Source organism: Gracilinanus agilis, chromosome 6 (assembly GCF_016433145.1).
Source record: "Gracilinanus agilis isolate LMUSP501 chromosome 6, AgileGrace, whole genome shotgun sequence".
Classification (NCBI taxonomy): domain Eukaryota; kingdom Metazoa; phylum Chordata; class Mammalia; order Didelphimorphia; family Didelphidae; genus Gracilinanus; species Gracilinanus agilis.
In genome coordinates, this window is record NC_058135.1 from 13,670,795 (window position 1) to 13,684,777 (window position 13,983).

Sequence of the window (13,983 nt, forward strand, 5' to 3'; positions counted from 1 at the left end):
CTCTCCCTCTCCCTCTCCCTCTCTCCCTCCCTTTCTTTCTCCATCCCTCTCTCCCTCTTCCTCTCCCCACTGCCTTTATCTCCAGTCTCTGACTCCATCCATCTTTGTCTTTCATTGTGTCTCTCTGTCCAATCTCTCTCTGACTCAGTCTCTGTCTCTCTATCCATCTCTCTCTGTCTTTCTCTCCCCTTGCCTCCATCCACACTTCCAAGTCTTAACAATGGGTTAACAGGGTCAAAATAGAATTTGAAATTCAGTGGACTGAAATTCAATGACAAATGCACAATCTTATATAAAGACCAACTTCATAAATATAGAATGGGGCAAGAGATTTGCTGGAGAGGGCCATAAAAATAGGATGTTGGCCTATATATTAAGAGGTATCTAGGGGGCAGCTGGGTAACTCAGTGGATTGAGAGTCAGATCTAGAGACAGGAGGTCCTAGGTTCAAATCTGGCCTCAGACACTTCCCAGCTACGTGACCCTGGGCAAGTCACTTGACCCTCATTGCCCACCCTTACCACTCTTAAACCTAGGAGCCAATACACAAAAATTAAGGGTTTAAAAAAAGAGAGGTATCTAGGTCGTATGGTGGATATAGCACTAAGCCTGGAATCAGGAAGAAGTGAGTTCAAATTCAGATTCAGTGATTGGACAATTCACTTAACCTGCTTGTTTCCTCATCTGTAAAATGGGGATAATAGCACCTACTTTCTAGGGTTGAAGGGAGAATCAAAGAAATGTACTTAATACCTATTAAGTGCTATATAAGAATGTTAGCTGTATACATGTACATTATCTATTTGTCTATCTAAATTCAAAGTTCCCAGAAATGACAATAATAAACCCTCTGTATTCTGCCCTGATCAACCTACATCCAGAGTATTGTTTAAGGAGATGAGTAATAAACTCTGGAAGTATCCAGAGGGGGACTACAGGATGGGGAAGGCCAAGTTTATGTTATATAAAGGTCAGTTGAGGAAACTGAAAATGGCCTAACCGGAGAAGACCACAGAGGGTCAGGATGATTATCTTTTGGCATCTGAAGGGTTGTCTCATGAAAGGGGAATTAGACATATTCTCTTGGGTCCCAAAGGTTGGAACCAGGAGCAGTGTTGGGGAGAAGGGTAAGCGAGTTGCAAAAGACCAATTTAGGTTTAATGTAGTTTAAAAAAAAAAACAATTGCTTACAATGAGAGCTGTCCTAAAGTGGGACATGCTGCCTAGGTCGCTTTCCCCTTCACGTGTTCCCTCTCTGTGAATCTTCAGTGCAAAAGGTCACTTCATCCAGGCACGGATAGGTCTGGCCGGCTTCAAGGAGCCTTTCTGGGCTGGAGAGAGGGCTTCAGTATCTTTAATTTTTTTCTTTTTTTTATTTAGAATATTTTTCCATGGTTACATGATTCATGATTCCCCCTGCCCCACCCCCCACTCTCTCCTCCCCACTCCCAAAGTCAACAAGCAGTTCCACTGGGTTATCCATGTATCATTGTTCAAAACCTATTTCCATGTTATTCATATTTGTCGTAGAGTGATCTTTCAATATCAAAACCCTAATCATATCCCCATTGAACTACATGTTCAATTATATATTTTTCTAATGCATTTCTACTCCCACAATTCTTTCTCTGAATGTGAATAGTGTTCTTTCTCATAGGTCCGTCAGAATTGTCCTGGATCATTGCATTGCTCTTGGTAGAAAAGTCCATGACATTTGATTGGGCCACAGTTTTAACAGTCTCTGTGTACAACATTCTCTTGGTTCTGCTCTTTTGACTCTACATCAGTTCCTGGAGGTCTTTCCAGGTGCCATTGAATTCCTCCAGTTTATTATTCCTTTCAGGAAAATATTATTTCATCACCATCAGATACCACAGTTTGTTTAGTCATTCCGCAATTGATGGACACCCCCTAATTTTCCAAATTTTTGCCACCACAGAAAGTGCAGCTATAAATATTTCTTTTTCCTTATTTTCTCTTTGCGTACAAACCCAGCAGGGATATGGCTGGCTCAAAGGGCAGGCATTCATTTAAAGCCCTTTGTGCATAGCTTCAAATTGCCTTCTAGAATGGTTAGATTAATTCACAACTCCACCAGCAATGTATTAGTGTCCCAATTTGGCCACATCCCCTCCAACATCACTTTCCTCTGCTGCCATATTGGCCAATCTGCTAGGTGTGAGGTGGTACCTCAGAGTTGCTTTAATTTGCATTTCTCTAATCAGGAGGGATTTAGAACACTTTTTCATGTGCTTACTGATAGTTTTGATTTCATCCTGTGAAAACTGCCTATTCATGTCCCTTGTAAATTTGACTTAGTTCCTTATATATTTGGGAAATTAAACCTTTGTCAGAGAGTTTTGCTATAAAAATGTTCTTCCAGTTTGTTGCACCTCAGTATCTTTAACATCTTACAGAAAAGCCAGTTACTATAATTCAATAGCCAAATGAGTTGAAATATTCCGTTTGGACTAGCAAGGTAGACTAAGCGACACTAGGCAGAGCAGCTGCTGCTTTACAAAGCTGGTGGCTCCCCTCTGAGACGACCTCCAGTTATGGTGTCTGTGCCCAGCTGTTGCTATGCTGTCTCCCCCGTCAGACTGGGAGCTGTGGAAGGACGGGGCTATCTTGTGCCCCTCTTGGTATCTCCAGCCCATGACCTGGCGCACTGTAGGAGTTGAATGAATGCTTGTGCACTTTTACTGTGCAGTCACTTTGAGAGCAAGAGGCATTTATTTCATGTCTCTTCCCTGTCTGATCTTTTCCTTGCATCGTTTATACAACTCATTATTGCCAGTTGTCACTATTTCCCCATCAAACTGTTGTTTTCTGTCTGCCACATTGGCCTGCGTGCTGCTCCTCACACCCTAAGCCCCACTTTCAAGCCCATTGCATGGGCTTCTGGCCGAGCCTTAACCTATGCCTGGCCTTGCTGCCCTCCTCCCATCTACCTCTTAGAATCCATTTCCTACAAAACTAGACTCATACACCATCTCCTAAAGGCGGGGAGAGCTGCCTAAAATGACCTTTATCCCCTTTGTATATAATGTATATTGTATAGAATCCTGGAAGGCAGCAACTGTTATTTCCTGTGGAACACATGAACTGGCCTATAGCAAAACCGAGAATCAATATAATATAGAGGTAAGGGCATTAGGCTTGGAGTGAGACCACGAAGATTCAACCCCCCCCCCCAAAAAAACTATCTATGAATTGGATTAATCACTTGGGTCCGAGTTCCCTCATCTATAGCATAAAGACCTCGGTCCTGAACAAGTTGGTCCTGTGTCCCAGACCACCTCTCTAAGAATGATGTTTATAAGTCAGGAAGAAAATCAATGGGATTCCATAGGAAACCGACACTATGGGAATGCAGAGACCCACAAATTTTCAAAAGAATTTTATGGCCCCCAGGTCCAGAAGCCTCGGGTCTGGGTGAACTCTGAGTTCTCTTTTGGCTTCATATCCAATGATCCTGAGAACCGAGAAAGCAGCAAAGATCTCAGAGGAGCCAAAATATGTCCCCAAAGCCACAGAACTCAAGAGAACCTTCTCATTCTTACTTTAAAGCTTCTAAACAAGTTCCATCATCTGGTTTCCCAGACAACAGTGGCTTAGTGACAGCAAACACACACATATACCCATTTCCAAAGAGTGTGAAGTGACCTGAGCCTTTTGGTGCTCATACACATCATTATATTGCTTCAGCAGGGTCAAACAGAATCACAGGAGTTTATACTTTAGGGGCCATCTCATCCAACAGCCCCATTTTGCAGGTAAGGAAACTAAGGAAGCACCAAGTGGGGATAGGTCTTGTAGCTCAAGGTCACGACAATACGGAAGCTGGAGTGGGACTGGAACTCAGAGCCCCTTAACAGGGCTCTTCCCAATAGCCCTGATGGGCTCTTAAACTATTAGGGAAAAGTTGATAATTCTGCTTAGTTGGTTCTCTTGAGGTGAAGGAAATAGAGGCATTGTGGATGTTTTTAGGAATATTTCCATCAAAGTGGTGACATTTTCTAAAAGTTGTGGTCCTTGAAATGTGAACATCCCGGGGTTAGCTGAAGAATGCAGCTGCAAGCACAGCTGGTCCCCTATGCTGTAGCCAACACAGCACATTCTTAGAGAGGTCTTACCCTTCATTCAGGGCCTCCGCGTTGGAAAAGGCCTTGAAGGCCTATCCAGGACACCCCATACATGAATAGGAATCCCTTCTGCCACACACATCTCTGCCCAACTGGGCCCTGAGCTTCCACCTAAAACAGGCCTCAAGCAATGAGGAGCGCCTTGTTCACAAAGGCAGGCTACTGGATTTTTGGATGGTTCCAACTGAAAGGAAAGAATTCCTCCCATCAAGCTGAGAATCTGGCTCTCTAACTAACACAAATGAATGCTGATGCCTTTCAAGTTCTTCGTGGGAAGCTTTTCATTTGCTCAGAACATGTTTTTTTGAGAGTCACCTTAGCCCTTAGGACCATAGAGTGGTCAGGCATCGGAAGGGTCATAAAGTCCAGCTTCTTCTGGAGGTCCAGAGAGGGCCAGTGAGAAGCCCAAGGTTACACAGGCACTAAGTGGAAGGGCCAGGCTGATCCAAACTAAGGTTTACTGGTCCCCAATCCAGTATGCTACCACACTGCTTCCCTGAGGGGTATGGTGACTAGCCCAAGGCCATACAGCCAGAGAAGGCTGGGGACCACCATCAAAGCAGCCCACTTCCCTGACACTGAAAATGGCTTCATTTGGTAAGTCTTTAAGCTCTTCTCAACGGCTGCAAATCCTTATTTTTTAAAACAGAATTTATTTCTAAAGAAGATGAATTAAAGGAGAGAAAATTTCTAGAGTGTTAAGGAGGCTGACAAAGCAAGCATTAAAGGAGGGCTTGATGGACACGAAGTCAAGCAGGAATTCCACCTCAGGCCCCTGACAGGGGCAGCCCAGGGAGAATGGGCAGAACACAGCCCCCTGAGCCTTGGGACCTGCTCTGAGAAGTGCAGTGGGGAAGCAGGATCAGTCTGGGATTGTGACTGTACTGGCACATTCCCCTCATCACTTGGTAAAACAGAGATACAAAAGTATGAACAATAATAACAGTATCTAGCTTTTGGCAACATTGAGCTTTGAAGTCTGTAAAATGTTTTCCATGTTATCTCACTGAATCCTCAAAAAAAATTCCTCTCTCTCCCTCCCCCGCTGGCTGCTGTGAGGGAAGTTTGGTAAAGGGTAAAATGAGAGCTCTTCTCACTATATACCTTTCCAGCTCTTCTTTGGAAGAGTTAGGGTCCTCCCTACTACCACCCGAGCAGCCAGGGCACCTCCAGATTAATAGAAATAATCATTAACATTTACATCACATGAGAATGGATATTATCTTGTCTGTTTTGTACACAAGGACTCCTAAAAGTTTGATTGTCCATACTATAGCACCAAACAAGTTGAGTGAGAGCTCCTGATGGTAGCCATGATATTTATGAACAACACAGAGAAATGCATAATAAACTTAAAAGCAATTTAGGCGCTAATTTATTAAAATAAAAATGATCTTGGTATAAGGAGACATGGGGGAATCCAAATCAACTACCTCAGACTCCAGGGACACCAGGGACACCCAGTGGATCAGTGAGAAGCACATGACCAAGAAGGACAGGAAAAAGAAGCTATGGGTGCTGAAGTCTGAGACGGGGCAGCACAAGCCACCAATCCTCCAAGGGCAGCCCCACACAAGCTCTCACCCATTTTAACACTCAAGAACATGAAAAACTATACACAACAGCCTAAGTACAAAGTGCCTCATGAAGGAATGAGACTGGCCAGTCATTATGAGCTGTTTCATTCCTTGACAGTGTGTATAACCCACACTTAAAAGCTAACAGAAGTTACAGGGGATAGTCCCCCATCCCTCTGTACCTGCAGCAGCAGGCAGGAAGGCAGCCTCAGAGAAAATGAGGAAAATACAATGTCGGGCCCAAGGGGTCCATTACTTTAAAAATGAAAAACTCTTGGGACACTTTGGCTCCAAAAGAGAATGTGCATGTGCCCCCTCCCAGTGTAGCCAAAGGCAGTTTCTAGACTGGCTCAGGAGGCAGGCAGGGGAGGTGGAGGTCTGTCTCTACTTAAGAGAAAGACAAGAGCCCCTTCCATACCCCAGTGGGTTTGAGGCCACAGCATAGAGACCTTGGAAAATCACTCTAAGAGCCTTCTCTTCTGAAGACAATATGGAAAGGAATTGTAACAACCTGGACATTCTGGGAAACATCTCACTTGTCTGATGACAACTCTTCCCCCAAACCATCAAAGTACAGTGACAAAGGCTAGAGGGAGATGAGGGTATGCAGCTCCTGAGACTGCACCAACTCAAATGAAAAGCCCCTTCCTGGCTCCAGCTTTTGCCTTCTTGGAGTTGCCTGCTGGAGGTGCGCACCCCTTGGCCGAAGAGAACCAGTCTGGGAACTTCCTCTTGGAGGTCTCTGGGGAAGGCTGTGTAAGAGAAAAACGGGAAGGGAAGACAGGGAGAGATGGGGCTGAATACAGAGGGCCTCCAGGAGCACATGCACAGCACACACCACACACATGCATGCACATAGGTGCTAGCGTTAGCCCTCATAATGCACAGAGCACAGGGTCCAAAGAGGCACATGGCCAATGAGGGCCGAGAAAACCCCCTGGTAGTTTGCAGAGCACTCTCCCTGTGTTTACCTCATTTGGTCCTCACAACTACTCTGGAGAAGCTGAAGCTCGTAGAATCCCCACTTTACAGATGAGGAAACTGAGGGAAATAAGTGAGGTGACTTGTCCAGGGTCACATAAATGATCAATGTTTGAGGCAGTATTTGAACTCAGGTCTGGTCTTCCTGGGTTCAACTCCACCTACTGTGCCATCCACTTGCTATCTCAAAGGTCCAGTGTTCTGCCAGTTCAAACATGTGCATACAAGTCATTTCTTATACATGGGAGTTTCCCTAAGTTCAACATCATTTAATGTAATATGAATAACTAATGTTATACTAGGGAAATATTTTTAACTACTTCTGTTCTGGTTAACCAAATGAATGTAGTCTGAATGGTTTTTTAAAAGTGTAAACTATGTGTTTAACAGAGACACTGAGAGAATGTGAACACGGCCATTCCCTCTACCCCGTGCCTATGCCTATGAGTCTGAGCTCTGCAGTGAGGGCATGCCTGGGAGAGGAGGAGGGTGAAAAGCCCACCAGTATCCAGTCTGGTCTGTAATTGGGAGGAAGACTCTGAGGGGAACAGCAGCTGGGCCAAGGCAAAAAAACACAAATAAGATCTCTCCTAGGGGTAGGTCAGAGTTTAAAAGAGAACAACAGAGACCTACTGGATAAAAGAATGAAGAAAGAAAGCCCACCACAGGAAACAATGAGATAAAGGGGCTAGAGCCTGGGTGTGCTGAGAGAAGTCTGAGTCAGAGCTAGCTGGTCAGTCGGCGGCCACCGAGGCTCACCTGATCTGTCCAGGACATCCCCCCACCAGCCAGACTAGTTCTGAAACTCTCCTTAAGAGAAGATTGGCCCAGGGGCATCTGTACTCATTCCCCTCAGACTGAGGCCTCAGGTCCGTTCCTAGGTCCTCATCACCCCCACTCACATGTCAAATCCTTTGAGTGAAGCTTCTTGCTTTCTTGGTACCAGTGTATCTAGTGCCTAGCCCAAAGAAGCAGCTTTATACTTCTTTTCACTGCAGACCAAGAGTATGACCAACTGGGAGAAGCTGCGTTTGGCCTATTTGATGTGGCCTATATCCTCCCCTTCCTTTGCCAGCATCATTGTCCTGTTTCATCCTACATTGGACCAAAAACCATCAAGGGAACCCCACCTGAATCAAAGCCAGCCCATGACCCGGGGAACAGAATGAATCAAAATCAAAAAAGGAAGAATGCATTGATTTGAAGGGACACATAGTAATTCTGTTATAGAGGAATAGGTGAATCAATATGGGAGAAACGGTACAGGGGGAGGCTAGACAAATGGGGACAGAGATAGTGGGAAACCAATGGGACAGGGGGATAGGCTCCTGCCAAATCGACAGAGGGAAAATGAAGATATGATTCCTAAAGCCTCAGCAAAAGGGGAAGCCATGGAAGATTAGAGTGGAAGCACTGAGGGGAAGGGAGGGGTTGGAATGGTGTCCTGAGAGGTGGAGTCTTTCCCAAAACATGAGTAAACAGAACTTAAGGAAAAGTAAACCCAATTAGAGCCAGCAGCAGCAAGGGTGGGGAGGGGGACATGTGTGCACTCCTGGACCCTCTCTGCTCACTCCAGCTCTTTCCTTCATTCCCCATTTTCAAGAGAAATCCTAGGATGGAAGGCAATGGTCCCAGTCATAAGGATGCAGCCCAAGCAGCACCCACACAACAAGAGGAGGCAGCAACAGTGAGGTTGAGCCCCAGAGCTGGCTAGGTCAGTAAACGCTGAAACAAAAAACTGGGGGAAAATTTTGTAACAAATTTCTCTGATAAAGGTCTCATTTCTCAAATATATAAAGAACTAAGTCAAAATAAGTGTCCAAGTCATTCTCCAATTGATAAATGGTCAAAAGATAGGAATAGGCAGTTTCCAGATGAAGAAATCAAAGCTATTACTAATCATAGGAAAAAATGTTCTAAATTCCTCTTGTTAGAGAAATGCAAATTAAAGCAATGCTGAGGTACCACCTCACATCTATTAGACTGACCAATATGGCAATAAAATGGTAAATGTTGGAGGGGATGTGGCAAAATCGGGACACTAATTCATTGCTGGTGGAGCTGTGAACTGATCCAACCTTTCTGGAGGGCAATCTGGAACTATGCCCAAAGGGCTATAAAACAGTACATTCCATTTGATCCGGTAATGCCACTATAAGGGTTGTATCCTGGAGAGATTTTTAAAAAGGGAAAGGAGGATCCATTTGTACAAAAATATTTTTAGCTGCTCTTTTTGTGATAGCAAAGAATTGGAAATTAAAGGGATGTCCCTCAATTGGGGAATGGCTGAACAAATAGGTCAGTAAACCCTGGAGCTACATAGCAGTCACCCTTGGTAATAACTCCATCACTCCTTACTGCAACATTTAAGGACAAGGCTTATCTTTCCTTCCTTCCTCATATGGCAAAGGGAAAGAGGGTGCAAGGAACCTAGAGGGAGGAACAAAGCCCCAAGAGGAAGAAGAGTAAAGAAGGAACCAGGAAGCCAGATTATCAAGGCTTTCTATGAAACCTGCAGTCCAAAGAACACTTGCTGGCCGGCTCCATTGCCTAGCTTATCTGCAGAATTTGGGGGAATGGCATTCTTTGGGCTAAATTACAGAAGTACTTCTCTCCGGCAGGTAGAGCTAAACTAACTGGGTTCTTAGACTGAATAGACTTCAGAGTTAGGGCTTTCCACCTTTGGGGGGGGCCATAGACCCATGGGTAGTAGTCATTCTGATGAAACCAGAATCACGTTTCTAAATGCATAAAATAAAACCCAAAGAATTCCACAGAGAGCCAATTATCCTAAAACATGGTTATCAAAATATTTTTATAGAGCTCATGGACCCCACATTAAGAACCCCTGCTTAGAGAGAAAGGGAAACCCTCTGACCACCTTAAAGCTTCTCTTGCCTGGACATCACACATAGTCTTGAATAGGAATGGAAATGAGGCCTCTAATCCTGCTGTCTGTCCCTAGGACATCCCAAGAATGCAACTCTGGTGAACTGGCTTTAAATGAGCTGAGATGCCCTTGACAGAACTCAGAGCTCAACAGGCTAGTTGAGAACATCACGGAATCACTTATTACACAGACATTATAAGATTCCTTAATTGGGCAATTCCTCTGGCCAGGAGAGAACCAGGCAGGGCTTCAGAGGCCCCAGCAAAGGGGGGCCCTGAGGCAAATTAAACAAAGGTTCTAGCCATAAGGCCTCCTCCAAGGAGAGAGGCCTATCTGGAGGCTAGTACCTCCAGAAAAGCCAGGAAAAGGAGTCAGCCCTTTCACTCATCCATGTGATGATCCTAGAGGAAGATCCAAGAGCAGTCTGAGGTCCCAAGCCAGAGATCCTTCAAGGCCAAGTTCAAAGGACAAAGACCTCTCCACAGGAAGTTTTTCCACTTTTAAAGACCATTCCTTTCATCACTTCCTGTGCCTTCCTTCCACTTTATGTGGACCAATTGCAGCTTTAGCTTTGCTTAGGACTGCCCAGGGGGCAGTCAGTGGATTTTGATTTGTCACCTACTATAGCACAAACCCGTGGGTCACAGACCTCCCCATACTTAAGGATAAGTAGGTGTATATGCTTCTGGTGATTAAATCTAAAAGTAGACAAGAGAGGAAAGTTAATCCCATCTTCACATAACAAAGGATACCTAGCATGCTGATAAAGTCACTTTATATCAGAATTCACAGTTCCTCACAATTTATTTCTGCTCTTTTGCATTTGTTTGCAATGTTTCTATGCCCTATTACATGGTCAATCTTTGTGAATGTACCATGTGCAGCTGAAAAGAAGGTGTATTGCTCCTCACGATTAAAACTCAACCATACTAGTCATCAAATAGTAGTTTAGAACTAACTAAACAACTGACAAACATTGGAAATGACCTTGTCCCACCATTTCCTTATCCACTGACATGTTGCCCCAGGCCAAGAGCCCCACTAATACAAATGAGTGAGGACTGCATCTGACCACCTTTTAAGTGGGGGTTGCAGGACTCACCCCTTACATCCTAACTGCCTACCTTGTTAGCACTCAAGCAGGGGCCTGAAGTGCTGGGCACCCCACTCTCCATGTTGGATTCCTTTGGGAATGGATCAGGTAGTGCGGCTTTCTGCTTCCTCTCCTTCTCCACCAGCGCCACTACTATCTGGATGAGGTAGGTCTCAATTTCTGAAGGAACCAGCTTCCTAATGGCCTTCATTTTGGAAATATCTGAAAACAGATGGTGCCAAGTGAAAAGTGGAAGAAAATATCCAAGTTCTGAGTCAAACACAACAGAGCACTAGACATGGGCATCCTTCAGTGAGATGGTCACTTCAGACAAGAAAGAGCTCATGAGGCACAGAACAAAAACAGTACCCAGCATCATCTTGGGGCTCACCACTACCCTCTGTTTACAGGTGGTAGAAAAATTTATCACAACTTTTACTTAATATAAAGTATGAAGAAACCACAAGGTTTTTGAATTCCCAAGCAGCACACCCCGTCCCAATTTCTGCTGTTAAAAAGAATCTGTCCCCACTCCCCCCAAGCACTGCAGTACCCTACCATTTCTAACCCCTCCTGAACCACTGGAAAAATACTTGCAAGAGCCCAAGTGGTAGTTTGGGGAGTGGAGTCAAGATGGTGGCTAAGCAGCAAATATGGATTTGAAAACTCTTCCACACCAATTAAAAACAAAGATCTTCCAGGGGGACAGAAAACCAAATACGACAACAGGAAAGAACTTAGGGACCCTCCTGCTCAATTCAATTTAAAAGGTATGCAGAGAAAGTTGAATTCTTGGATTTAAGTAAAAGAAAGAAGGAAGGGCCCTTCCCTCATCTACTGTGCTGAGACTCTGGCAGTTGCTAGGATCTCGAGGTGAGGGCTCCAGCCCACAGCTACTTGAGGCTCATGGCTTTGACTACAGCTGTCAGGGAGGCAGCTAAAGAAGAGAAGCAGACAGGAAGACACCTGGTTGTGGCCTTCAGCCACCACACCTCCATAGCAGGCCTCTGACTCTGGAAGTTTTGGCCTCAGGGCACATTCCCCTCAGCAGGCTTAATCCTGTCTAGCAATAGTGCAGATAAGAAGCCTACAGAGGGCAGAAAAGCTCAATCTCCAACAGTCTTCCCCAACCTACTATGCTGAGACCTGCTGTAAGAATCTGGCTGACTAGGATTCCAGGACAAAGGCTGCAATCATGAGGGAGTACCTTAGTACTACCATGGGAAGCTCAGGGCTCTGATCTGGCAGCTGGCAAGGAGGTGGCTGGCAGAAAGGAAGAGAGGAGGACCAACGGTCCTTAAGGAGGACCTTTGGATAAGGGATTTCTGGGAAGATGGTGGCTTAGAGTGAATCTTAAAACCTCTGCACCCTTACACACCGAGATAGAAAACAATGTGCTTTGAGAAGAAAGAGGACCAAATCTAATAACAGGACAGAACAGGGGGAACCCTCCTGCAGCACAACTAAAGAGGTACGCCAAGAAAAAGGCTTCAATTCTTGAACTGTCAGGTCTGAGGGCGTAGAAGGGGAATCCCAGGACGCCTCCCCCATGTGCTGTGCGGAGTCTCCAGTGGTCCTTGAAATCTTAGGGTGGGTGGACGCACCTGTTCGGAGACAGGGCCTTGCTGATACTGGACTCGGGGAGTTAAACACAGGCACTGGAGAGGTGACTGGGGGAGAAAACCGGAGAAACACAGAAAAAACTCCAGGAAGATGGTGGCTTAGAGAGAGCCAAACCCCAGACCTCAGACAGCTTGGATTGCTCATACCGAGATAGAGAACACAGGGCTTCAAAAGGAAAGAAAACCAGATCAAACACAGCAGACAGTGCAAGGGAACCCCACTGCTAGAGAGCTCAGTTCAGCGAAAACCCGCTCCTTGTCCCCCCTCCTCCCCCCCCCCCCCACAGTTTTTCCCTCCTCACCGCTTAGGACAGATTAATCAGTAAGATTAATCCCATCAATTGGACAGACAAGAAGTCTTCAGAGGGCATAGAAAGTAATTACAAACTCCATTACCAGTTGGGGGAAGATCTTTCATCAAAGATCATTAAATACATCTGCTCAAAATAGCAGAACAAGGAAGGGAAAAAAACATGAGTAAGCAACAGAAAAAGAGAAAATAAATGACAATTGACAGACAGCTTCTTTCAAGGAAGTGAAAAGAGAGCAAATGAAATAGAAATAGAAGAGGAAGTAGTTCCATTGAACTAGACACAGGCTTTGGAAGATCTCAAAATTCAATAAACTCAAGAACTTCAGTAACTCAAAAAGCAATCAAGAGAGGCAAGAGAGGCTGAAGACAATTTGAAAAAGGAAATACATGAACTAAAACAAGAAAATAAAATCTTAAAAGCCAGAATTGGCCAGCTTGAAAATGAAGCAAAGAAGGCAAAAGATGATCTACAAAGAAAATCAGACCAGAAGGAGAAGGATGACCAAAAATCCAAGGATGAAATTCAGTCTTTAAAAAACAGAACTCAACAACTAGAAGCAAATGACTTCACAAGGCAGCAAGAATATATTAAACAAAATTTTTAAAATGAAAAATTTGAGGAAAATATGAAACACCTCATTGATTCAACCAAAGATCTGGAGAACAGAGCTAGAAGAGACAACTTGAGAATTATTTGTTTACCAGAACATCATGATAAAAGAAAAAGTTTAGATAGCATCTTAAAAGAAGTAATCAGAGAAAATTGCCCAGAAATTCTCAAACAAGAAGGATAAGTGGAAATTGAAAGAATCCACAGATCACTTCCTACATTTAATCCACAACTGACAACTTCCAGGAATATTATAGCCAAATTCAAAAACTACCAGACCAAGGAAAAAATATTACAAGCTGCTAAAAAGAAGTCATTCAGATATCAGGGAACCACAGTTAGGATAACACAGGATCTGGCTGCATCTACATTGAAGGACTGGAAGGCTTGGAACACAATATTCTGGAAAGCAAGAGAACTGGGTCTACAACCAAGCATCAACTATCCAGCAAAACTAACTATATTACTGCAGGGGAAAGTATGGTCATTCAATAAAATCAAGGATTTCCAAACATTCATCAAGAAAAACTGGACTTAAACAGAGTTTTCTGCCCAAACCCAGAACTCAAGAGAATCAACATAAGGTAATTAAGAGAATGGGGGAGGAGAAAAAAATTCTTTTCTTTAAGGGACTCAACAAGTTCAATCAATTTGTATCCCAAGAAGAAAAGAAGATATTGGCAAATATTAAAAATTGTTATTACCAACAGTGTAACTAGAAGAAGTTTATATAGAGGGAACAGGGACAAACC

General features: G+C 44.3%; 1 protein-coding gene across 1 annotated transcript in view; it reads right to left on the reverse strand.

The window, feature by feature from the left end:
• Window positions 1-5,492: 5,492 nt before the first annotated feature.
• WRN (WRN RecQ like helicase) overlaps window positions 5,493-13,983 on the reverse strand; it is a 94,905-nt gene continuing 86,414 nt past the window's right edge. The window contains exons 30-31 of the mRNA XM_044680487.1: window positions 10,718-10,908; window positions 5,493-6,474 (exon numbers count right to left, since the gene is read on the reverse strand). Coding sequence (XP_044536422.1) covers window positions 6,352-6,474; window positions 10,718-10,908 — 314 coding nt within the window. The 3' untranslated portion in view covers window positions 5,493-6,351. The remainder of the gene's footprint in view (window positions 6,475-10,717; window positions 10,909-13,983) is intronic.